Source organism: Uloborus diversus, chromosome 3, assembly GCF_026930045.1.
Source record: "Uloborus diversus isolate 005 chromosome 3, Udiv.v.3.1, whole genome shotgun sequence".
Lineage (NCBI taxonomy): Eukaryota > Metazoa > Arthropoda > Arachnida > Araneae > Uloboridae > Uloborus > Uloborus diversus.
This window is the reverse complement of record NC_072733.1, coordinates 85,400,224-85,426,930: the sequence shown is the minus strand read 5'-3', so window position 1 is coordinate 85,426,930 and position 26,707 is coordinate 85,400,224. Positions and strand designations below refer to the sequence as shown.

Sequence of the window (26,707 nt, the reverse complement as noted above, 5' to 3'; positions counted from 1 at the left end):
ATTTCCAATTTTTTGCACCGCTTTCGGCAAAAAAAAAAAAAAAAAAAAAAAATCACAGTTAAACTTTTTTTTTTTTTAAATAAAGCTCAAAAGCACTGGGCTTAGTTCTTCGGTTTCATTCATAAGTTTTTTTTTTTTTTTTTTTGGTAGAGCGTTCGGCTATAAATTAGCTGAACTTTGAGTCCGCCATTATAGTTAATTTAGATTAATATTACGCATTACATGTATAGTGCAGCTCTGGTTAGTTAAGCTGTGACCTTGACTATGTTGCCCTGTTTTAGGGGAGTTTAGTGAAAAATAGACGTGTTATTGGCTCGGATTTTAGTTGGAATATTTTTGAAAAAGTACTAAGAAAGTTTCTCAACTCAATTTAGCATCAATTACCGCTCCCTATTTACCGAAACAGAGGTAAACATTGTCAGGGTCGTAGCTCAACTTTTCAGAGCCTCACAATACTCATTACAACAGATAAAACACTTAAGGCGATAACATAAACGCGACGGGAATGCTCCTTGGCATTTCAACTCTTTTATGCAAGCTACACTTATTATTCAGATAAATTGACTATTAATCAAAGGGTGTTCTTTTTTTTTTTTTTTTTTTTTTGTAAAGCTTTAACTCCGTTCAGATTAAGCATAATGTAAGCATAAAAAAATATTAGATTTAAAAATTCAGACCTCAAGGGAATCCTTTTTGTGCAGAAAAACTCTTCATGATATGCTGAAACGTAGATCTGTTAGCAATGTTGGACCTTTTGTATAAATAAAAAAACTACTATGCCAAATTGAAATTACGAGTCTCACTCAGTAAACCTTTAACTATTTATTCGAATACGATGTAAAACATTAAATTTAATATCAATTTCAAAAATAAGAAATCCTTTTCTTATCCTCTGCTTTCGCCGGAAAAAAATGAAATTTTTCTATGTTCGAAAAATAACACTTAAAAAACGGATTCAGTTCAACTGGTTTTGGTTTCGAATTTTAAGTGGTCGATTAAAAGAAAAACATGTGCTGGCATTCAAGCTGTAACGGTTAAAGCAGCCTGCTATGGGAAATTGTATCAACTTTCAAAAAAAAAAACATTTATTTTCAATCTAATATATTATTCCTCTAGAGTGTTTGTTTCAATCGCTACGCGAGATCTTCCTCATTTCTTAATCGAATTTCATGTTTTACAAATAATTTTAAAGCGTATCAGCTGGCTAATGACAAAACATAGACGAGTGGTCTTTTTTTTTTTTTTTTTGGTAAAAAGCTTTTTGGCTGTTTTTTAATTACATATTGCTTTAATCGAAAACGAAGGCGAAGTTGCTCGGTTTGTTGGAGTGTCATGCTGACAATCAGAATGGCACCTGTTCGAATCCGTGCCAATACATATCTCTTTTATGCCTCTTTTTTTCCGTCACAAGCTCACATAGGCAGGATTGTATTTGCCACAACCCGTTTTTTCACATGCACAACTAATGCTTTTTCACGAGTCACTCAGTCACACTTTTAGTTATATTTATGTTTGCATTGAAAATACGTACAACCAAAAAGTGAGTGATGATTACATCATCACAACGTTGTATTTAACGAGGTTTTGTCGCTGATGTCTTTAAATTACATGCCTTCTTTTGTGCCTTTACTTTTTTCCGTTTACTTAAATCACTTTACTTTTTTTGATTCTTCTTCATAATGTTCTTCTTTGAAATTTTTAAAGAGAGAAATGCCACACAAAACGATTCAAAGCAGAGTGCGGAGTTCCGCACGGGTCGACTAGTTGTGATTTATTTTAAAAATAAGTCCTATCCTCGATTAAGAACTAATATTTCTTCAGAGTATAAACGGAGTAATTACAATGTTAGTCTCAAAACTAATAATAATAATAACGACAATAAAATAGTTTTAAAAATATATACTTACAAAATAAAAGGAATTATGACGAAGAATTACCTATATGAGATGCGTTAGCTGTAGTAATCAGGCTTTCCTGTTGCAAACCTACGGATAAGAGACTGCTTGTATCAGGAATATCATCTAAGAGGGAGTGAGCATCGAACGTCGTACTGTCAGCAAAATCGGTACTGGAGAGATCAAATGTAACCGTTTGATTACTGTAAGCATAGCCATTTGGAGTGTAAGCTGTGATATCATTATTGAAGCTATACCTGGAAAAAAAAAAAACATCGGCAAAGAATGAGTGCATATATTTATGTTAGTTCACTAGAAGTCATGCTTCAAAAATTCATACCTTTTTTATGATTAATTAATTTAGATCAGTTTTTAGTCAAGATAAAGGCGTAATTTTAACATCCAGCAGAATTTACATAGGAAAATAATATGCGCTCAAGGTGAATTTTTTTTCAAAAAAAAAATCAATCACCCTGAAGAAAGAAAAACGCTCAGAACTTGTCACGGCCAGCACCTCAGCGACACTCGCTCCTACCAATTTTATTGGTTTATCGCGTTTAAATGCCACGGCAAGCCGTGGAAAGTGGATCACTGAGGGCTCCACTATTTCGGCATAGTCAACTCTCAATAACTCGAAATCCCAAGGGACCAGTTAAAATTTTCAAGTTATTGGTAGTTTGAGTTACGTGAAGTTCTCACAGCCTTCTCAAGAGTTTGGGACCTAATGAAAACTTCGAGATAAAAGAGTATTTAAGTTATAAGACTACGATTTATCGAGAGTTGACTTTATTCAAAGCAGGGATGATTTCCAGGAAACAACACCTAAGGCTAACTGTTTAATGACCGACCCTAGAACCTTTTGAGTCGCAGGTGTAATCCAGCTGTTTCCAAATAGTATTTCGTAGCATGACTAGGCTGAATGGACTAGTGGTCATCGGCGACCAGCTGGTTCTTCTTTCTCCGTCATTCACCTTTCTATGCAAGCAGCCGCCTATGGTGGCTGTTGATCCTTCTCAAGCCAAGATTGACGCCTTCGGCGACTTCTTTAATTCTTGAAATGTTTTGAAATTGAAGTCCCAAAAATGCAATATTAAACTACCTTTGGTAACTTTAGGGCGGAAACTGAAAGGTAAGACTCTCCTCAAGAGAGAGGCAGTTGCCCCTTCCTGGTTCCCTTTGGCTACGATCATGCTTAGTACTGGTTTTTGAGATTGTCTTGGATTAGACTTCTTTTAAAATGCCCAAACATAAATACTCGTATATTATCAAATGAGGGAAAAAAATGTTTTTTTTTTTTTTTTTCATCGGGAAAAATCTGCTTGTGGGCTGGATTTGGCCCATGAGTCGTAGGTTGGAGAGCCGAGGATTAGATGTTTTGTCACATAGAAAAAGGCTCACGCATTTAACCTTTGCAGCAGGAAAAAAAAAACTTGAAAAATTTCTGTTTAAAGTCATGGGTCACTTTATTGCAATATGTGCATTGTGCAGTAATTTCAAAAATATGTTTTTTTGAAATCGGGTCCATCATTTGCGTTCACCCTTTTATTTTAACGACAATACCCACAATTGGTATTTGCTGTAATTGTTGATCCCTTCATGGTCTCAATATTAAAATGTTTAGATACATTAAGCATTAATCACATATTAAAAATTACATGTGTTTGTCAATATTTTCAATCAATTCAAAGATACAACCCCCCCCCCCCCTTTTTTTTTTTTTTCAATTTCTAAATTTCCAAAAAAAAAAAAAAAATCAATTGCGAATGACACATTTGAAATACATTTCAATTTCATTTGTTATTGATTAAGATTTTTCAAAGTTTCATGAAAATCTGAGATGATCTGTTTGAGTGCTACGGAATGATTAATGACGAAGAATCCCCACTACTTCGTTGTAGTGGCGTCATCTGGCGTTTAAATGACATACTAATAGATTTAATTGTCATCATTGTTAAACGTAATATTTAATACATTTTTTTATGTATTCGGCATTAATGATAAACATTCATGATATATTGCTTTCAAACGTTTAAGTATTGAATGATAATTAAAGTATGATTAAGCTGCTCTATTTTTTTTTACTAAAGACCACGTCATCCTAGATATATAAAATTTAACAGACATTCAGACAATTTACGAAATTCTCCTTCATCCTTTTCTTACCCCCCCCTCCTCCCCCTCGTTTTCTTTTTGCTCCTCATTAATAATTTTAGAAATATTTTTAAAAAGTTGTGAGATGAAGAAGTATTACTTTGAAAATTTTCAGCTATTTTCTCTGTGAAATATAAATTCTCTGAGAGAAATTCTTTCTACAGATCAATTGTAGCGATTCAAAAAAATTCGAATAAAAGACTTACGACTCAACGTGTCTATACTAGAACTCGTGGGACTTTCTAACACTTAAAATCGTGTTTGTGAAACTCTCTTACGTTGCCTTTCCAATAAAAAAAGAAACATGTAGGGGAAAGGAGGGTACATGTGAACATGGCATGTTTTACTAAAATAACTTCAAGCAAAAAATGTTGACAAATTATCAAGTAATGGCAGCACCGGTTCTACCTCTTGACCGAACTTTCAGAGTAATGAGCCGTTTTATTTTTCTGTGGTGACAACTTCTTTGTTTTAGCAAGTGTTATATATACTTTTATTAGAGTCATCTGAAAAAAAACTTTCAAACTAACTACAGTAAAGCTTCAATGAGCCGAAAACTTCGATAAGTCGAAGTAAATATTGATTCCCTTTGTAACTGAATGGAGAATTAATGTTACTTAATTTCGATAAGCCGAATTTCGTTTGGTCGAAATATTCGATATGTCGAATTTTATTTTATGACTGTCGGCAAAGTTTCCTTGCTAACGTAACTTTATAAGTTGAAATCGTGTTTATTTATTTATTTATTTTTTTTTTGCTCTCCAAAAAGAATGAACGAAAATAAATAAATCAGCGCCATTGCATTGCATCAAACGGGATCTAGACAAAGACAATAATAAATCTCTGAAACCAATCTTTAAATTAATGTTTACTTTATTTCCTTCAATAGAAAAAAAAAACCTGCTTATGAGGGAAACCAGAACCTAAATAGTATGAAAAAAATTACGGGAGGGCGTATATTCGGGTTCATTTTTCGATTGTTGCAAAGCAAAAACGAAGGAAATAACATTAAAACTGAATGTGCCTCCAAGTTTTCAACAATTTAAAAAAAAACGGAAATCGTTTCGATTGGCGGTACAAAAAAATAAATAAATAAATAAATAAAAAAAATAATAATAAAAATAAAAAATAAATAAAAAATAAATCTGCAAGAAAAGCAGCAGAGGCAGTGTACGTTTTAATAGAATTCCGCCCGAATGTTCTCGACTCCATCTTTGATGCTTTAAAAGAATACGAGGATTACTTATTGAAAGAACAGTTTTCTGCTCAATGCAAAGTTTGATAACAGATTTTTTTTAAACATAATTTTTTTTTCTGGCAAGTAAAAATTGTTATATCCTACATAAAATAAAAACTATGTTTTTCAAACTATACAAACTCTTAAATTTAAAGAATTATGTATGTGCAATTATAAAGTATGTGCAAGTATACAGTGGCTCCCAAAAGTGTTCGTACACCTACGACTTTCAGCGAAATTGGCCCTTATCCATTGGTTGGAATTAATATTTCGGAATAGGTATTTAATTATAAGATCTATGATCAATTTTAACAAAACTACATGAAACGTTTTTAAAAAATATTAAAACTTAATTTTTCAAAAATCAAAAACCAAAAAAAGTCGGAAATTTTATCTCACAAAAGTCTTTGTACACTTTAAAAAATGTCTTTATATTATTGAATAATCTTACTTTTTATTAAGTTATTATTTAGTAGAATATCATGCAGCATCAACAACACTTTTTAAACGCCTGGGAATAAATTTCATTTTTTTTTTTCTATCTTTTTTTGAGTAATTTCTGAATAAGTGTTCAACCACACTTTGAGTCTTACTGTTTCTAGCTCTATTTTCGTTTCAAAGCCGTATTTTCGTAATCTAGCCACCAAATATCTCTAAATACGTTGCATTAAGCTCAAATCTGGAGATTGAGGGGGTATTTTCTAAACTTTAGGACAATTTTTGAGGCACTAGACGCACAAGTTGAAAACCGCGAGCTTCTTATCGTTATCTTGACAAAAAAAAGCAAAGTTGTTTCCAATAACCAAATTTTTGGCTAAGAGTTCAAAATTAGGTTTTAAAATATTTAAAGGAATGGTATGATTCATTATTTCATCAAAAATTCCAAACTACCAAGTCCTGATGCTGATATGCACCCTTACACTATAACACCTCCACCGTCCTGATTAACTGATCCAACAAAGTTCTTAAGATTAAGTTCCAAATTTTTTTCTTCAACTTACAATTATACAACAATTTAACCAAAAATGTTGAATTAATTTTTATCTGTAAGTAAGACGTAATTGTAAAACGTTTTGAGCTTATTTATCATTGATTTTGCGACGAAAAGCGTAACCACGTTCGCACGACCAAGAAAATTTCTGCGGGAAGTCGTCCCATTTAATCCAGCTAATCAGAGCACTTGGTGAACGATTTTAGGTGAAAATTAAATGTAAAATTTTTCATTTAACTCTACAGAAACATTTACAGCACTCAAATGTGTATTTTTCACAATTTTTTTAACTTTAAATCTCCGATCACGCTTTGTTAACTTTGCAAGTTGACCTTTTCTTACCTTGTTTTCGGTCCGATTCTTTTCTTTAAACCATTTTATCTAGCACTTTACTATGGAACGGTATAAATTATTTAATTTTGAGACATTTTAAACCAATTTACCGCTACCGTGAGAAAAAAAAATCAAATTTCGAATGGTGTTTGTTGTTTTTTACGAATACCAGCCATTTTAAACTAATAAGCACAATATTAAGGAATAAATAAACAAAAAATTAAAGTCAAATGACTTTTAAGGGTCAACAGAATGCAAAAATATTAAATAAACGGCGTATGATAATTTTAATCATGAATTTTTTCGAAAATATTTGAGTGTACGATGACTTTTGTGGTATGTTATTTATCTGTCTCTTCGTTTTTTGACCCATTTCAAAAAGAAGATCCGTCAATATTTTGAAAAAAACTACTGGGTTGCATTTAGAATGACATTGGAATGATGTGAAAAAATATTGGACTTCATATTCGTATTCAGTTTCGCGCTATTTTGGTTTTACTAAAAAATTCCAAAGTGTACGAACACTTTTGGGAGCCTCAGAGCAACAGTAAAACATGTAATTCCAGGAATAACACCAATAGAAGATATCCTACCGTTGCTTTGCGATATTATCTTTGATACATTACTCTATCACTTTTTTGCTCATATTATAAATTTAATGAGAGTCAGTAGTGGTAATTTTATGGTTTTGTTTTCGTATTCGGTAAACCGAATTTTCGTTAACTCGAATTGTTTTCGCATTCCCTGCAACTTCGACTTTTCGAAGTTTCACTATTAAGAGAAACTTAATTACTGTAAACCATTATATGAACATTCAGATAAATTTAGGACAATGTTGATTTTTTTGAGCAATCACGATTGCTTATTGGTTTTATTTAACAGTTTTGAGGTCCTATCATTTTATTTTCCCGCCAGTACCTCTGCAGCATTACCGTCGACCGGCCGCCTCGCGATGCTGCTCCTCTAGCAAAAACAGTCTCCAGGCTGCGTCAATATCCTACACTTACACGCATACATACACGCACGTACACACACACGCACAAATACATACACACACATACATACGCCTACACACATACACAAACACATACACACACACACAAACACATACACACACTCAAACACACAACTACCCACACACTCATGCCCGCACACAGACAAACACATATGCCTACACCCACATACACATCCTCCCCCCGCCACACACAAACACTCATATACACAACTACCCACACATTCATACCTGCACATAGACGTAAACACACATGCCTACACACACATACACATACCCCTACACACAAGCACACATACCCCCCCCCACACACACATAAACACACATGCCTACATACACACACACACACTCGCGATTGCAAAAAACATAATTTGAATTCAAGAGGCCAAAATTCAAATTATTTTTCTTTATTTCTTTTCTTTATTTTTTTTAATGAAGAATTTTTCTTTTTGTGCAAGAAACTTCTATGGTAGATGATGGGGCACTCGTGAAAGCAACATCAAGGGGCACATGTGAACAGTTCCCATATCCTCTCCGTCAGGGCCTGATCACCGCACAGGCCGCTAGTGTTATATAATCTTTCAGGGGGAAAACAGACCTAAAACTTTTCATTTAATTAAAAACTGGATCTCACAGTTATTTAAAAATACATTATCATACACTGTATGAAGCTTAAAAGCGATATATAGATTGAGTAGTCTTTACATAATAAAGTATCATTTGTGCTATGCAGTCTTGCCATTGTTTTCGTGTCTATCCAGTGATCCAAAGAGGCTATGAGACTTTAAAATTTGGGAGTGACCAGAGTTATATGTTTGGGAAATTTTTTAAGATCTCGAAAAATTCCATGATACACTGTAAAAAATCTCGGAAAACTCTCTGAATATATAAAAAAGTTTTCCGTAATACACAGATTCGTACGCCCTCCGCAGTTTTCTGAAATAATCAAAAACGTTTCCCGTATAGCAAGAAAGTAAGAGTCGACGCATGCGCAGCTCACAATTTTATAGTCCAGCAGAAAATCTAAACTGAAACTTTCGAAAGCACGCAATGAAAACAAGTGCTGACTTATGTATGCGAAGTAACACTCATCAAGGGGATTAGTAGAAGTTTTGTTCCTCGCATGAATTCACTGAAGATAATTTTAAAGTCTTATATTTTCTTGCCTATGTATCGTCATAAGATTGAATTTGAAGCTATGTCACTTATTTTTAAGTACGAAGTGCAAATTCTCGACGCATGCTCGCGGAAGGAATACAAACTGAAATTGAAAACCAAATAACTACCGAGAGGACGCCATGTAAATTCATTGCGTCGCATAACTTGTGTAGGTAATTTACTTTTTTCTTGGATACTTTTCTTCTTTCTACCAAATGGGTAATTTTTGTTGGCAGAATTTTATTCTGTCATAAAAATCACCTTTTTGGTGACCAAAGCCTGCAAAAGACCACCACCGACGAATAGGTAAGTCGCTTTGCAACTCTATTACTTTAAAGAGATTTAGTTCATATAAATCTCGTTAAAAAAAAAAAACTATTTTCTTCAGTATTATTTTTTCGTTGTGAACTATTGCAATTTGAAAATATTTTACATTACATAGAACACATATTTAAAGTGCAAGTGTGTCTAGTTTTATTCTGTAAAATTTATGAATTGAAGATTATAAAAAAATTTAAATATGTGTTATTGTGTACTTTGTTTTTATGTGTCAATCTCAGTTAATATTTGGCTGAACATTTATGTATCAAGCATTATGAATTAAATGTTATAATATGCAAATTGTCAGGTTTGATAGTTCGTCTTTAAGGTTGCATGTTTTCATTCTCTTGTAAACAGTGTAGCTAGATTGTATGAAGTAAAAAAAAAAAAACTATCTCTTGTAATTAGGAACATAGTGCTTCAGTATTATCTAAATGACGATATCTCTTTAAATATTTGCATTAGCGAAACGCTTTAAATTAGTTAAATGTGTATTAATTTATTTAACAAATAGATACATATATGTATTTAAAAGTGTCTTCATTTTTTTCGTTTTACGAGCCTCAATTTTACCAAAAGCAAAAAAAAAAGAAAAAAAAAAGACTTAATAAAATATTTTTGTATTTTTACACCATATTAAAGTATTTGACTTATAATTTATATGATACTTTGATTTATAATGTATGTGATACTTTGATTTATAATGTATATGATGTTGCTTTTTCAAGGGGGGGTGGGCGCTTCATAGCATTTTATGGGTGCACCATCACTTTTATGGTGGGGGAGGGGTTATTCTCGTATATATGAAATGGAATAATCATGTAATAGAGTTCAATGTTTTAATAAATAAAATATATAATGCATTTTGCGCACACAATAAAATAAAATCAGTAACCTATTTTGAATAAGTATTTATATTTGTGATGAGCTGGAAAAGGGCAAGAACAGAAGAATCAACCCGAATGGTTCCAGCAGGGGGACTTGGTGTCATATTTAAATTCATCAATTTCTCTGTTGGTACTTTTCGGTACACTTTGTTCGTCAGAGAAATTGACTTGAGGTGAACGAATTCCGGAACGCGAAGGGTAGGTAAGTCCTGTCAAATTTTATCCGAAGATAAAAGCTATCAAGTTTGATACAAGATATGTTTTTAAGTTCTGCATTAAAAATACAATATGTTGATAGTTTTGTCTTGAAAATATTGAGAGAAAAACTGAAGTTTAAGATTGTTTAACAAACAATCCCCACTTTTCAGAAGGTACCCCCACTCCAATTCCCCGACGATTTTGTGATTAGGAATGAAACTACTAGATTATTTCATAATTTTTCAAAAATTTATAACTGTGCATATGTTATGCTGTTAACCATGCTATTTGTCATTAGAAATTCCAAAAAAAAAAAAAAAAATCCACGAATAATTCTAAAATTGCTTGTATTATTGCTCTTAGATATGAAAGAATTGAAACTGATATGGTATGCAATACTATAATAAAGAATTATGTTTTAGAAAAAATCACGGAAAAAGGATTCCGAAATTCTCGGAAACGTTTTTGAAAATTGTTTGGAGAATTCCGAAATACTCGGAAACGTTTTCGAAACTTTCATGAACCACAGCTGCACAGAATACTCAGAAACATTTCTGGAAATTACGGAAAGAGGATTCCGAAATACTCGGAAACGTTTCTGAAAATTACAGAAAGAGGATTCCGAAATACTCAGACACGTTTCTGGACATTACAGAAAGAGGATTCCGAAATACTCAGACACGTTTCTGGACATTACAGAAAGAGGATTCCGAAATACTCAGAAACGTTTTTGAAACTTTCATGAACCACAGCTGCACGATATACTCAGAAACGTTTCCGGATTTTTTTTACAGTGTACAAAGAAAAGACTAATCAATCATGGGAACATTTTTTGCGCGTAGAAATTGATAATACTTTATTAAAATTAAAGAAATGAAAAAAAAAAATGTTCGCTCCCTTTCCCCTACGTACCTCACAATTTGTTCTTTCTTTTCCTTTTTCTTTTTTTTAAATCCAAATATGAAATGCGTTCGCAGTACTTTTAGCACACCCTCTTGCACACTATTCAATAAACCTTTAGTTGCAGGTCTTTCTTCAATGCACCCCCCCCTCCCTTAATGTATAACAGACTTCTGAGCAGGGCCTGATTACCGCACACGCCGCCTGGGTCTGGGACCCTAACTTTTAAAAAACTTCAACAGACTTCATAAATTGAAAAAACTAATTTTTAAATGCATAGCATTGAAAAATCATGTAGTCTTGTGAAAATAATAAGAATTCCTCTGTTAAATAAATGTTTAACATTATTTTGCTTTGACTTAAAGGGATAGAATAGAGAGGGGGCTTCCAAAGCATTGTGGGCCTTGGGCCTCATTTTTAGTTAGTCCGCCCTGGTTCTGAGTGCCCAGAACCAATGCTTGAATGTGTAATTTATGTAAATTATTTATAAAGTACTTACCCATTACTAAGATACGGCACATGTTGATTCGAAGAGGACGGCTGCTGCTGTTCGAAAACCGAGCTATCCGGAGACGTTTCGGTTGCTTGAGGTGTGAGCAGCGTCGCTGGCTGCTGTTGCTGCTGCTGATGTGGACGGACTAGTTGGGCTCGATGGAAACGCACCTCATCTTCAACTTTTTCACGCTGCTTTTTCGACATTCTGCCAAACTTCACAGCTAATAATACCGAAAAATAATTTTCATTGTTACTTAATGAATTACTAAACGCTACAAAAGTCAAAAATAGTCGATAAATAGTGTTTAATATTTTATTTGTGTGTAAGCTGCATCTGGAGGTTAATTAAAATTCTTATTAATTGAATAATCTCAAACAACGTGAATTTATGACTGAGCTGTGGTTAATGTTTTTGATGCAGTTATATTTTTGAGTAAGTGAAAATTATTATCACTTTACCAAATAACAATAGTATCAGTATCTTTTAGTAAAATTTTGTAAATTCAAAATTCTATAGTACTTAATCTACTCAAACTAATGTAATTATTTTAGTCTTCGGAATGCATACGCGGCTAGTTTCGAGTAGATTAGAATACTACTTTGCGACATTTCTACGTCACAAACGATCACATGAGCGAAAATCTCGATCTCGCAAGCTGACGAGCTTGGAATGACCGCCCTGATTTCATTCAGTTACGCTTGTGCCAGAAAGAAATTAAACAGAAAACCTTTTCAAAAGACGTAATAAAAGTAAAAACTTTCCCTGTTTATCATCAATAACCTTATATAAAAAACAAACCTCGATCCGTTTGCTCATAAAAATTATATAGTGTTCAAAACCGAAAAATTCACAAAGCATAGAGGAGGGTGGCCCAAAGCGGGTAGGTTTTTGAAGAACGCTCGAAAATTGTAGTTTTTGGATTTTTATCGCAACAATTTCGGCTTTATTTCCTAGCAGAGTTCTTGAATTTCAAAATAAAAGTGATTTTTCTTATATTAAAGCTAATATTTATTTATTATCAATTTTTATAAACATTTGAAACAAAAAAAAAAAAAAACCCGCTTTGACCTACACGGAAGCCCAAAGCGGGTAAGCTTAATTAATTGTGGTTTGGTACATTTGCCAATCAAATATGGAGTTATAAATGGTTAAAATAGTTGACTAGCTACCTGCCATTACATAAAAAATATAAAACAGTTGTACTTATCCAATTTAAAGTCTGAACATTTGTTAGAAAACATAAAGAAATAACTGATTAAATTAATAGATTAATTAATTGCCATTCTAGAAAATAACTTTTTAAAATTATACTTATCCCATTGAAATCGAAAATCTAAGTCAGCACACGAGTCAAGAAATTATAAGTAAATACCTGATTATATCCTATATCCGGTTTGCCCAACCCACTTTGCCTAAAAGCATGTTTTTTACGTCAACAATAATAACCTTAAATTTAAAAAAAGAAACAAATGAAATGACTATCGTAGTTTGTAGGTGGAGGGAGCCAGAATAATGTAATGTTATTGACAATCAAAAAAATAAGCTGGTCTTCGACAAATCATAAGTTAAAAAACTTCATTTTTTTTAGAAATGTATAATTTTTTTTAATTTTAAGCCTGGTCAAGCAATGCCGCTTCACTGCTGCTTCGCTTAGACTGATACAAACTCTTGGGTGTTCATGTAAGCATGACATACGTATGCATCGCCGCTTTTACGTCATGGGGGGGATACGAAGGCCTACCCGCTTTGGACCACACTCCCCTATGTTCGCAAATAGCTTCAATTAAAAATAAATAGTTCCCTGATTTTCTTTGCCATTACTGATTGTTTTCATTTTGCAAATCACTTTCGTTCATGCAAACAGATTTGAACAAATTACAATTATTGAAATGTTTATCAAAATTTGCAAAGAGGCTATTAATATTTTGGTTTAATTTCTTTTTTAATAAAAGTGTGTATCCTAATTTATACAAATACAAATACAAATACAAAAGTGACGACCAGCAACAGGCTCTGGGCCCAGCTAGACTGGTCCTAGTCAATTTACAATCCCCAGTGAAGATCAATGGCCCTCTTAAAACTGTCTACTCCTTTGCTCATTACCACCTCTTCCGGTAAGCTATTCCAAGGTTCCACTACCCTGCTAAAATAATAATTTTTCCTAATATCCATGTTAGCCTGAGATTTAAATAGCTTAAAACAATGACCCCTTGTCCTGTTTTCAGTGCTAAACTTTAGCCCCGTAACATCTTTCGTTTTAATAAATTTAAACAGCTGAATCATGTCCCCTCGGTCTCTTCTTTGCTCAAGACTGTACATTTTTAGCCTTCTAAGCCTGGAATCATAATCTAAGTGGGAAAGTCCACTTATTAGCCTTGTAGCCCGCCTTTGAACCCTTTCCAATACATTAATGTCTTTCTTAAGATAAGGAGACCAAAACTGAACAGCATACTCCAAATGGGGTCTTACCGAACTTCTATATAAGGGCAGAAGAACTTCTTTAGATTTATTTGAAATAGATCTATTGATAAACCCAAGCATCTTATTGGCTTTGTTGCTAGCAATGCTGCACTGTTGGCTAAACTTTAAATCCTGACTTATTAGGACCCCCAGATCAGTAACTTTGTCTGCCTGACTAATGACTGAACCTTGCAAATAATAACTTGTACACTTATTTCCATGCCCTAAATGTAGCACTTGACATTTCCCAACATTAACAGCCATACCCCATTTATCAGCCCACTCCGTAATATGATCTAGATCCTCTTGCAGCTGATTTGCTTGTTCTTCATTTTCTACAGTCCCCATAACTTTGACATCATCAGCAAAACAGTTCATGTTCCCAGAAATATTTTTGTGAATATCGTTCATAAAGACAATGAACAAAACAGGCCCTAACACTGATCCTTGAGGAACCCCGCTTAAGACCTCACTCCAATTAGAATAATTTCCCCTTACAACTACTCTTTGTTTCCTTCCGGTCAGCCAATTTTTTACCCAAATGAAAGTTTTCCCTGCTATTCCTATATCAGCTAATTTGCTAAGTAGAGCAACATGCGGTACCTTATCAAAAGCTTTTTGAAAATCAATGTAAACAACATCTACAGGCTTCTTATTGTCCAAAGCCATGGTAACTTTGTCATAGAAATGTAATAAATTAGTTGCACAAGATTTACCTTTCCTAAAACCGTACTGAAAACTAGTCAATAGATTATTAGTTTCTAGAAAATTCACTATCTTAATTTTCATCAATGTTTCAAAAATTTTGCAAACCACCGAAGTTAGACTCACAGGTCTATAATTTCCCGCACTCCCTTTAGACCCTTTCTTGAAGAGCGGTGTAATATTAGCCAGCTTCCAGTCCTCTGGCACTGTCCCCGAATTATAAGAAGCATTGAAAATGTTCGCGATTACATCTGCTAATTCCTCTGCACATTCAACTAAAATTTTCGGATAAATATTATCTGGCCCCGGAGCCTTAGTCTCTTTAATTTTTTTCAAATGAAGTAAAACGTCATCCCTGGAAAATACAAAGTCCTCAAGCTGTACTATAGCTTGTGTCTTGTTTGTGTCAACTGTTGAGATACAGTTATCGTTAAAAACACTCGAAAAAAAGTTATTAAGAACATTAGCAATATCACTATCGTCCTGAATTAAAATTCCGTGCTCATCAACCAGTGGCCCAATATGACTATTTCGAACTTTCCCCGAATTAGCGTATGCAAAAAACCTCTTGGGATTCCTGTTTATGTTATCTGCCAGTCTTTGCTCCAACTCTCTTTTCTGAATCCGTACCAAATACTTAAATTTACGCCTTGCCTTACAATATTGGAGCCTATCTGCACTGTGACCTGTTTCTCTAAACCTATGAAAAGCAGCTTGCTTGTAATTTAGAGCGTCTTTAGTTTCCCTGGAGAACCACATTGGCCAAATTTTAGTGTTGACACCCTTTATCCTAAAAGGAACATGATCCCTAACCGTATTCGCTAGATTTTCCTTAAACTCTGCCCACTGAAGATTCACATCGCTATTGTCCAATCCAGAAGAAAAAACTGCTTTCAAACTCTGCCGAAGTGCCACAAAGTCAGTATTTCTGAAATTGGGCACAAACCTAAAATTCTCTACTTTGTGCATATCAAATTTAATCCCAAACCTAATACTGTTGTGGTCACTATCTCCAATGTGTTCCCCTACACATAACCCCTGAACAGAGCCTTCCATGTCGCAGAAAACTAGATCTAAAATCGCGTCCTGTCGAGTACCCTGAGTTACAATTTGATCTAAGAAACAGTCACTAATTACTTTCAAAAAATCCTCTTCTCTGCTATTACTATGGTAAAAATTATTCCAATCAATTCCTGGAAAATTAAAATCTCCCATTATGATGACTGACCCCTTGCTAGAAATGTCACTAATAATACTAAACATCTGTTCGTCTTGACCCTGGCTTAAGTTGGGTGGCCTATAAATATTCCCCAAACGTAGTTTTTTGCCCTTATTACTAATCAACTCCATCCAAATCATATCAATCTCATTAGGTTTATCATTAATTACCAATTCATTGCAAATTAAAGTGTCTCTGACATAAAATAAAACCCCACCACCTCTTTTACCTACTCTATCGTGTCTAAACAAATTATACCCAGCAATAGATAATAAATCATCATCACTTTCGGTAGCCCATGTCTCGGTAACTCCAATAATATCCAACCTTTCGTCTATAATTATGCTTTTCAATTCTTCCATCTTGTTCCTAATACTACGAGCATTTGTATAAAAAACCTTAAGTAAGCCCATCTTACTTTTATTTAATGCTGCACGATTGTTTGAATCCCAAGTGTTAAAATCTTTTCTCTTATTAGCCACCCTATTTCCGTTTCTACTAAAATCCCGATATTTAGTACCCTTTCGAATTCTGCTCCTTAAACCATGCCCCCCATTCCAACTTAGTTTTTTGATTCTGAAGCCTCTAAAACCAAACCACTAACCATTTTGACCCCTGTAGAGCTCAGATGTAGGCCATCCCTAGCAATCCAATCTCGTTTACATACTCCACACATCAATAAACCTGATACTACGCTTAACGCAAATTTCCTTGAGTACCAGGTTCATACACCTAGCCCGTTGGTTTAACCAACTCCTATGCACTCCATACCTGGGAAGCAAACCAACCACTTGGACATTTGCCGAACAGTTGGTTGCTTTGTCCAACAGAGAATCCCATTCCTTTGTAAACTCATCATTGTTACTATGGCCTACATCGTTAGTTCCCACCCACAAAGTAACTACATCCTCTTTATTAAATACCCCCTTCTTTTCAGCAACCCTATTTACATCTCTCACCCGAGCCCCTGGCAAACAACATCTAGCCACCTTACGTCTAACTCTGCCTATTGAGCATAACAGAGAAGAGAATCTACTTAAGAGAAATATTAAGTCACAGTACTATTCCACGCTATCTCGTAAAGATTAGCCTTGAATAGAAATCTTTTTAAGGGGATTAAAAATGCATTGAAATCCCCAGTCTAAATACTTCATTACCAAATCTTCAGCGTAGGTTATTCATTAAGAAACTCGCTGCTACTATTTACTCAATCCATTTGCATGCGAGTGACATTTTTGCGTATATATTTGCACTATACTTCGGAAATTTTAATTCATATATGTTTGAATATAAGGAATCATTATGTATCATAATAAAAAATACAAACTATCAATGCAATTTTTTTACTTAAAAAATAATGATTTGTACGGTTTGCGGATGTGACTGTTGAGATTCACACGTAGTACGTACAACTCATTATTTTCGAAATTTATTTTTTAAAAAAGTTGATACTTAACGTTATGATGCGCATTGTTCTTTAAATTCAAATGTATGAAAATCAAAAGCCAAAGTTTAAATTTCACGAAATAAAATGCAAATTTTACAGCGTGTCCCTGTTTAACCTGCATGATCTATTTTCGCAACAGTTAGCCCCCCTAAATCCATACTTTCATTTGCAAAAGTGGTTAAATTAAGCTGCAGCGTTTTTTACAATTTTAAAACGAAAAAGAAAATTAGAGAAAAGATACGAAACATAACTTTTTATAATCCCGTAGGGCCTCATAATTATATTTAGGGAAATAATCTCAACTGAAAAATGATGCTAAGACAAAAATTTTGACAGTAGTGCGACTAATATTTGCCGAGATATGAAAATGCTTATGTTTTGTAACTTATACCACGTGACAGTGGTTGGAAAAACTACATTTTTTTTGTAGCGAACTACAGCTACAACTAATTTGTTACAAATGTAGTTAACTAAAACTACTTTTTTTTAATGCAGGAATTACGAACTACTTTTGAAATGTAGTCGCTACTTCGCTACTTTTCAAAAAATAAATAAATAAAAAGCGTACACACACACACACACACCGTTTGAGGATTGAACGAAAAAAGGTTTAGATTGATAAACTTACTTTCCTGAACATGGAATATTACTAAGAATTATCTATTCTTTGTTTTTCTTTTTCTTTTTTTCCAAAAATTTTCATTATCATGATTTTATATAAAACTGTAATACTCGCATTATTGTATTATTGTAAGCCGACCAGAGGGCAGTTCCATATCATCCTCTTCTATAACATTTACAGTAGCTTCTATGTTTGATGAATACACTGTAAAAACACTTACTTTCGCAAGACTTGAATTTTCGCGATTTTCGCGTGCCCATCACAATTACTAAAATTTAAGCCTATCTATATATATATATATATATATATATATATATATATAAAATATATATATATATATATATATATATATATATATATATATATATAAATATATATATATATATATATATATATATAAATAAATAATATATATATATATATATATATTTTATATATATATATATATATATATATATATATATATATATATATATATATATAAAATATATATATATATATATATATATATATATATATTATTTATTTATATATATATTTATATAAATAACATATATATATATATATATATATATATATATATATATATATATATATATATATATATATATATATATATATATATATATATATATATATATATATATATATTAGGTTGTTTCAAACTGTACCCGAACTTGAAAATTTACTTGTCTTTTACTGTGATGAACCTACAAATGTAACGGTCAAGGATGGCTATCGAGAGGTGATAGAACTGTCTATCACATTTTTAGGTGGAGATACAGAAAATAAATTTAAAATAAGACCACCGGGAACCATGCATTAAGCTCGATGAATGGCTGGAGCGATTTACTCCCTAAAACTATTGCTATTTAGCTCACAACTAAAATTAGATACAAAGGAAAATGAAGCATTGTCAGATGTCGGCTTGTTTGTAGTGACGATAGACCATGGCTTCAACCATGGGATAAACCGTGGCTTCAATGCATTTTGGAAGTCAAAGCACTCAACAAAGATTTGTGCTTTTTAAAATGTTTGAAAGCGTACGAAAATGTGGACCCAATTATTTCAAACACTGCTCCACAAAAATTCATGCAGCATTTATGGTATTTATCTGACGAAATTGCCGTCTTAGCTGTTTTTGATGATGAGGTAGAAGAAGAAACAAAATAAAAAATGATGTCAATTTTATGTAAAGAAGCCTTCTCGACCCATGAGAAAAATACATTCCTTCGATGTAAGATCTTTGTGGTTCATTGTATGGTAAGTTTTGCACATTGATTTCATCTAGTTGTTTAATTATTCATTTGTATCATGCATTTGTTACCAGTTATTTTATTATTTTGCAGAGAAAACAATTGATGATTTCATATCATCAAAAAGCCAGTCATTGCTCACTAGACTTAAAAACTGATGATAGTTTTCTCAACGAGAGTCCCTCTTTATGGGTCAATAATAATTCATTCCTTGAAGCGAAAAAGATGGTCTCAATGCTTAGACCAGTAAGCGATGTAGCTGAAAGAGCGGTAAAAATGATGCAGGACTTTCATGGTTTGCTACCAGCTGATGAGGAGATAAAACAATTTGTGTTACGTTGCGTTCGAGAGCACTTGAAGATTTATCTTGACTGCAAATGCAAACATTGAAACGAAAATATGTGCAGTGATGTTTCTTGTAGTGAAATATTGTTACAAATATATGCTTTAAATAAATTGATGTCACGTGTAGTAAGGAATCATGCAGTTAGCAATCTTTCCACTGTAGTCGCCGTACAGGATTTCAGGTCCAACTTTGACCTCAAGTCGGCACGGGTTCCCGTTATTTTATTGCAATGAAATTTTTTTCTGGTGTTTCTGAGGTGAAAAGGAAAAAAAATGGAGGGTATGCGGATTCGATTTCACAAATTTTTTTTCGCCATTATATCTTGGGACACCCTAAATATATATATATATATCACTATCGAAATCACAGATATCTTCATTTTCGCAAAAATAAGTGCTTTAAGATTATTGGAACTTCAACAATCTCATTGAAATCTAAAACGTTTATCCACGGGACATTCTCGGCAGCCACAAAACACACACCAATTACTAAATTTGCGGTTATCGCTAATTCATATATTTTTCTTTCTAAGCTAAGCTCTATCTATTCAATGCAAGTAATGGCGAAACATGAAAATTACGATGCAAAACAAACTGATGGCGTTAAACAGATAGAGCGTTTGACGTCAAAATGATGTGTCTGAGGTGAGCTCGTATTTTTATGAGTCTTATTTCTGATTGCATCCGCTTCATGTATTTGCTTAAAATTTGCACCAGTCAGATTCGTTTGAACCTTGTTTCTTTCTTTTTTTTTTATATAACTTTATTTAAAAGTAGTTTCTAGAAATCTCTACAAACTACTTTTTTTTTTGTATCGAACTACTCACTACTTTTTTTAAAAAGTAGTGCGCTACACTACAAATCACAAAAAAATGTAGCTACTACAGTGGCGTCGCTACTTGTAGCGCGCTACTTCCAACCACTGCCACGTGACACACGTAATCAATTTCATGTTTGGGGAGAAATATCGCGGCTAACAGGGGTTCAAAATTCTATGTGTGTATTAGGGTGGTTCAAAAAAACTTTTTTTTCAGATCCAGGACACCCTCTAATGTTTTTAGACTTACTAATAGCATTATGCTGTAAAGTTTTAGCTTCTTACTCAAATTTTAAGAGGGTGCTCAATGACCCCTCAATTTAACATTAGCCGTACCATAGAAAATGTCACAAATTTAGAAACATTTAGATTATTAGAAACAGCTGGGGGAAATCCCCAGCTGTTTTTTTGTAAATGATTATTTTATTGCAAGGTATATGCATAATACTCGTGTATATTATAATATTTAGCGCTGTTTTTCCATTTCAATATATTTTTGTAACCCCCCTCCCCATACTGATGAAGTTTGGGGGAGGGGTTGAGCACCCTCTTTCAGTTGAAATAGGAAGCTAAAATTCTTTCAGTATATTGCCATCCACAAGTCTAAAAATATTGAGGGGTGTCCTGGTATCTAGGAGAAACTTTTTTTTTTACACGTATTTTTGAACCGCCCTAGTGTGTATAGAGTGTTTTTTAAATTGCACGAGCTTTTATCGTGTGTTTTTACGTATCAAAACATTTGCATTTATTTTTCAATACCAATGAAAAATAAATGTAATATATTTCTTTTCTCCGATAACATGCCATTCTTCTGAAAGGGCGATGTGTTCACGCTTATCTCCTGCACGGTCCCTGCTGCATGGACTAGAATTTTGAACTCGAATATTTCCTTACATTTTTTGTCTCAAATGTTTCAAATTTTTTGTGTTGTTAATATTTTCCAACGGAAATTATTTCCCTGAATGTAATTATGAGGCAGCATAAATTGTTAGACTTCGTGTTTTTTCCACGAATTTTCTTTCTAGCTTCAAACATTTAATACCTTAACTGAGATCCTTACTTTCACCATTTTTGCAATTGAAGTATGCATCTAGGACTAACGGTTGCGAAAATAGAGGTCTTGCAGGTTAGACGGTTACACTCTGTACACATAAAAATGTCATACCTGTGCAAATGGCTTAATCATATTGCTAAGCATTAAAAAAAAAAATTACAGCTAGCAGAAGGCACCATAGCCATACAAATGGTTTAAAGTTACAAAATGAGATTTTATTTTCGAATTTTCAGAAAGATAAAACTCTAATTTCTCACCATCTCTGGACATTCCCAAATCAAGGCATTTTTGCAAACGACAGTACTGGCATCTGTTCCTGTTGACACGATCAACTACGCAATTCTTCTGTCTCGGACACTGGTAGTTTACTACACTCGATTGGCTTCTCCTGAAAAAACCCTGCAGAGAGGATTTCAGTTCACACTTTTGATAGCTCTGCAGAAGCACAAGCATAAACACAATGCGCAAATGGAAATGACCAAATTCAAATACATTTATAAGAAAATGGCTTACTGAATGCACGGTTAAAACGAGAAAATTGATCATTATTTGAAATGCCACTTTAGGATTCCCCGAACCTATCATTAGACGTACTATAACCGATTGGATGGGCGCTGAAGACAATTATGTTTTTTGATCCAGTTTAGGAACCGAGTAGCCCATGATCCAGTATCCCCAGAGGCATTGATTTGAAATGGAAGTTTGGAGGGCTGTGTGACTACGACAGACTTAATGTACATCAGTTACCATTAGCAAGCACGGAGGATCCTCGACCGCGTAGGCATTGATTCTGTAACAATAAGATTTAAGTGACTAACAATTTTTATATCATTTCTAGCCTAAAGTGGCGTGTGGTTTTTCTCGTCCCACAAAAGTGCGGGTTCAAACCTGGCTCCAGTTTGTGGAGTTTCAAAACTAAGAAAATCATCAGCGTTAATGTCGTACAACTTGCAGGAGGCAAAATATGCCTTGACTGTTGATCTGAATGGAATAATCTAGGCAAAATTAAATTTCTAGTGCATTTTTGCACAGTGAGAGCCCAGTTACATGCATCTGGCGCAAAGTTGGGCATTGAAAATTTCAAATGGTAATGGCTATCCGCTGATGGTAATGCCACGTCAAATAATGGATGCTAATCCCTGGCGAGTAACATTGGGTCTGCAAATGGCGAGAAACTAAAATGCAGCGCCATTTAGAAACGCCAACAGCTGCTACTACTACTATTTCTGGTCTTGAATGCAGATTTCGACTTCATTCGACAGCCATCATTTTTTCAATAATAAGAAATAAATGTAACCAAACATGTAAAAAAATTCCTATGATTGAGAAAGTAGAAAAAAGTATTACTCATATTAGTGTTAAAGATAATTAAAACTATTAGCGATTAAACCAACCACATCATTAGGTAGGTACTTTCCAACTAACCCGGAAACCTAACGATAGTGTAGTGATAAAAAAAATGAATAAGTCGCAACCAAAAATGCATAGTAAAATAAGTTTTTGAAGTTTTTTTTTTTTTTTTTGCGTCTCTGTTATTATTATGGTCTTAAACTCTGCCTGAGTTTCAAGAAAAATCGACAAATTTAGTGAATTTCAGTTGGATATGGAAGACATTTTCTACACGCTTTGCAGATGGATGTCCTGCCACATGCAACGGTGAAATTGCGTGGTACCTTCCATTTTTCGCCTAGTCTTTGAACTTGGCGACTTTTCTTAAAATTTCATCAGAATTTGAGACTTTATATATCGATAACGGGAACCACACAGTTCATGTGGTTCCCTGGTAAGTATTAGCTCTCTTATAAATAATAATTTTAATAGAATTATTTATAATTCTACCATAATTATATCATTCTATTTTTCTTAAATAATTATAATGGTTTTGAATACTTGCTTTTGTGGTATTCACATTTAAAAAAAAACGTCCCTTACCTTATTTCTTCCTATTTCTTACCTTACAACCTTCACATGTTATGACACCATAATGAACACCAGAAGACTTGTCTCCACAAACTTTGCATGGAATAATTTCAATCTGAGCTGTAATGGAAAATATAATTGTCAAAAGAAGCACTTTATGCATAAAAAAACTTAATTGCAATTTTATACTGCAGTTATACACTGTGTTTATAAAATCTTGCTCTGACAAAAAAATATTTAAAAAAAAAAACTATATTATATTTAAACACTAGTGGTACCTGCACGGCTTTGCCCGTAATAGAAAATTAAAAGGTCTTTTGGTTCGCCTGTATATTTACAAATAATGTATGGTGAATTTTCTCGCCAATTGGCTTGTGCCCATGCTACGTTTCCATGTTATGATAATTTCGTAATTTACTTGTCCATCTTATGATAATTTTGTTTTTAAAATTGGAATAGAAGAAGAACCACATCGAATTTTCGAAAAATCGCTTCGAGGTGCACAACCCCATGCTACAAACTTTGTGCCAAATTTCATGAAAATCGGCCGAACGGTCTAGGCGCTATGGGCGTCACAGAGATCCTGACAGACAGAGAGACTTTCAGCTTTATTATTAGTAAAGATAATTCTTTTTAAAATTATTATTTTGATCCTTTTCTCAAAACAATGTTCACAGTGGTTATACAGTTTCTACATGTGTATCTTTCGTGGTTCTGAGAAGATTTGGACGTTTTTCAACTTCGAACAGGCACTAGAGCAACTGGACTACAAATGCTGGGTTAGAGGGTTTGATCATAACAGTCCTTACATGAATATAAACTGTCCGATTAGGATCGGCCAAAAGTTCTGGATGATTGGCCATCAAAGCCTCACTCACGACGCTGTTAGGAGTAATTTCTTTTATCAATGCCATTTTCAATTTTCGATAGTAGTGCCATCTACGTACGAATGGAGAAAAACTTGACAAAGATAAAAATACAAAAAATAGTTAATGTATAAATTTTGAATAGAATTTTTTGAAAATCACTCTTTTTTTTAAAAATTAGTGCTAGACTTTATGCACACCTTGTGTATTACAATAACACATTATTTTACTGTAATAGTAAATTTGACTTTTAATTGCTGTAAATAATATTAATTATTTGCAATATAATGTATCGGTATAATCTGATTAATAAAGGAATAGAAAGAAAAGAAATTGCCTCTTTAGCAGAAAATTAACGAGCCTCACTGAGTCCTCAATAGGCATATTATCAGGGCCCGTATTGAAGGGATGGGTTTTTAGGGTTTATATTCCCTCCAACATTTTTCTGAAACATTCAAAAAAGTACTTTTCATCATACATTTCTGCTGATTTTTTTTTCTTTCTATTTTATTTAATTAATTTATTTATTTTTCCAATTCGAATTTTTCTTTTTTTCAATTTTATTTGAAAAACGCAATTTCTAAAATGGAAGAACTACAAATTTAGTGTTATATCAGCTGCGAACATCATTTCTTACAAAACAATACAGCGATTTCTTACAGATTCAAAAACATCGAAATTCTTTGAATTTGAAAGGGCCAAATTTTTAACATATTTTTAGCACAACAAATCAAATTTAACAACCAAATTTTAACAACCGAATTTTTAACATAACAAAACATTTAACATATTTTATATTGTTGCCAAAAAATATGAATTACAGAAGTAGGGGAATGTGGGGCAAAGTGAAATAGTTGAGATGACTTATTTTTTTTTCAAAATGAACAAATTGGAAATTTGTTCTGAAAATTACCGTACATGAAGAAGGAACAATGTATTTTGAAATCAAACTTACATTGCAACATTATATTTTATTTTTGGTACTAAGTTTGTACTTCGAAAAAAAGGCGGAAATTTTTCTTTTTTTTCGGTAGGGCAAAATGAAAAATAAAATATTTTTTCTAATGAAATATTTTCTACTTGATCATTAACGATATTTTTGTTCGAGTAAATAAGTAAATAAAAAAAATGAATGAATAAATGAAATTTCAATGAAACAATAAACGAATCCATAAATGAATAAATAAATTAATATATGAGAAAAATTAATCAGTGAATAAAATAGTGAAATCAAAAGAAAACTAGTGAATGAATGAATAAATAATGATATAATTAAATGAAGGAATGTAAATTAACTAATATATAAATGAATACGTAAATGATTTGATAAAAGATTGGATAAGTAAATAAAGTGAACTTCATATTTCACTTTGCCTCATCCACTTTACCCCGCATGCACTTGACCAACTGTACAAAGCATTCAAAATACAAATGAGCTTAATATTGAATAAATAAATACTGCACCAAATATTAGTTAGAGTCAATTCATATACAAAATGTTAATAGCAAGAACTTTCAGCATGAAAATCAGTTTTAAAAAATTGCTTGCGTTATATTCTTTCTTGACTGGAATAGACTATATGTGTTACTAGATAGATGGTGCAAAAATCTATTTTTTTGAGTTATTGAAAAGAGATCGATTGATAGGAGTACAAGGAAGGTATATGCAGTGCACACATTAGATTTTTTTATTCATTAAAGGTATACGTCATCTTTTGCATTTTCTTAAAATTGTAACGAAAATCAATAGACTATATGATTAAAATAAACGACTCGTTCCTTTTACGAGCAATTAAAAAATCAGTTTTATCGAGTTAAGCTTACTTGAATGAACATGACTAACGAGCTTTTGAAAATGGGCATCAGTCGCCAGGGGCGCAACATAACGCATAAAATGCAAAACTAAATTTATTTTGAAACAAAAGAAGAAGCATAAATCCTAATGAGCAAGCAGTAAGTTACTGCCGTTAAGCCAGAGCTAAGGCAGAACTACATGCACTATACCGACAGTCCGGTTATGACATCGAGTTTCGTCCTAGTAAAGTAGCTGAATACTCCCAATGGTAACGTGAGAATTTCCGATGATTTAAACGAAAGCACTAAAATTTGATGAAAATTCCTAATGAATATTATACGAATTAGAGACAACATCTATTAAAATATTACTTCCTATCAACCGATAAAAAAATTTATCATATTTTTATAAAAATCTTAAGGACTTTTGTGAAAAATATTAGAGATTAGGGCTCGACCGATGGCATTTTTTGGCCGATGGGCCGATGCCGATTGTTGGCCGATTGTTCAAAGATGGCCGATGGCCGATTGCCGATGTTTTTCCTCCAAATGGCCGATTGCCGATGGCCGATGGCCGATGGCAAAAAAAAAAAAAAAAAAAAATCTAACGGAAATAAAGTGTT

The 26,707-nt window shown here is 33.1% G+C and overlaps 1 protein-coding gene across 1 annotated transcript in view; it reads right to left on the bottom strand.

Annotated features, from left to right (window-relative positions):
• Positions 1 to 26,707, bottom strand: part of LOC129218688 (probable nuclear hormone receptor HR3) — a 310,012-nt gene that overhangs the window by 27,692 nt on the left and 255,613 nt on the right. Inside the window, exons 2-5 of the mRNA XM_054853009.1 lie at positions 23,459 to 23,544; positions 21,762 to 21,903; positions 11,583 to 11,799; positions 1,938 to 2,152 (exon numbers count right to left, since the gene is read on the bottom strand). Coding sequence (XP_054708984.1) covers positions 1,938 to 2,152; positions 11,583 to 11,799; positions 21,762 to 21,903; positions 23,459 to 23,544 — 660 coding nt within the window. The remainder of the gene's footprint in view (positions 1 to 1,937; positions 2,153 to 11,582; positions 11,800 to 21,761; positions 21,904 to 23,458; positions 23,545 to 26,707) is intronic.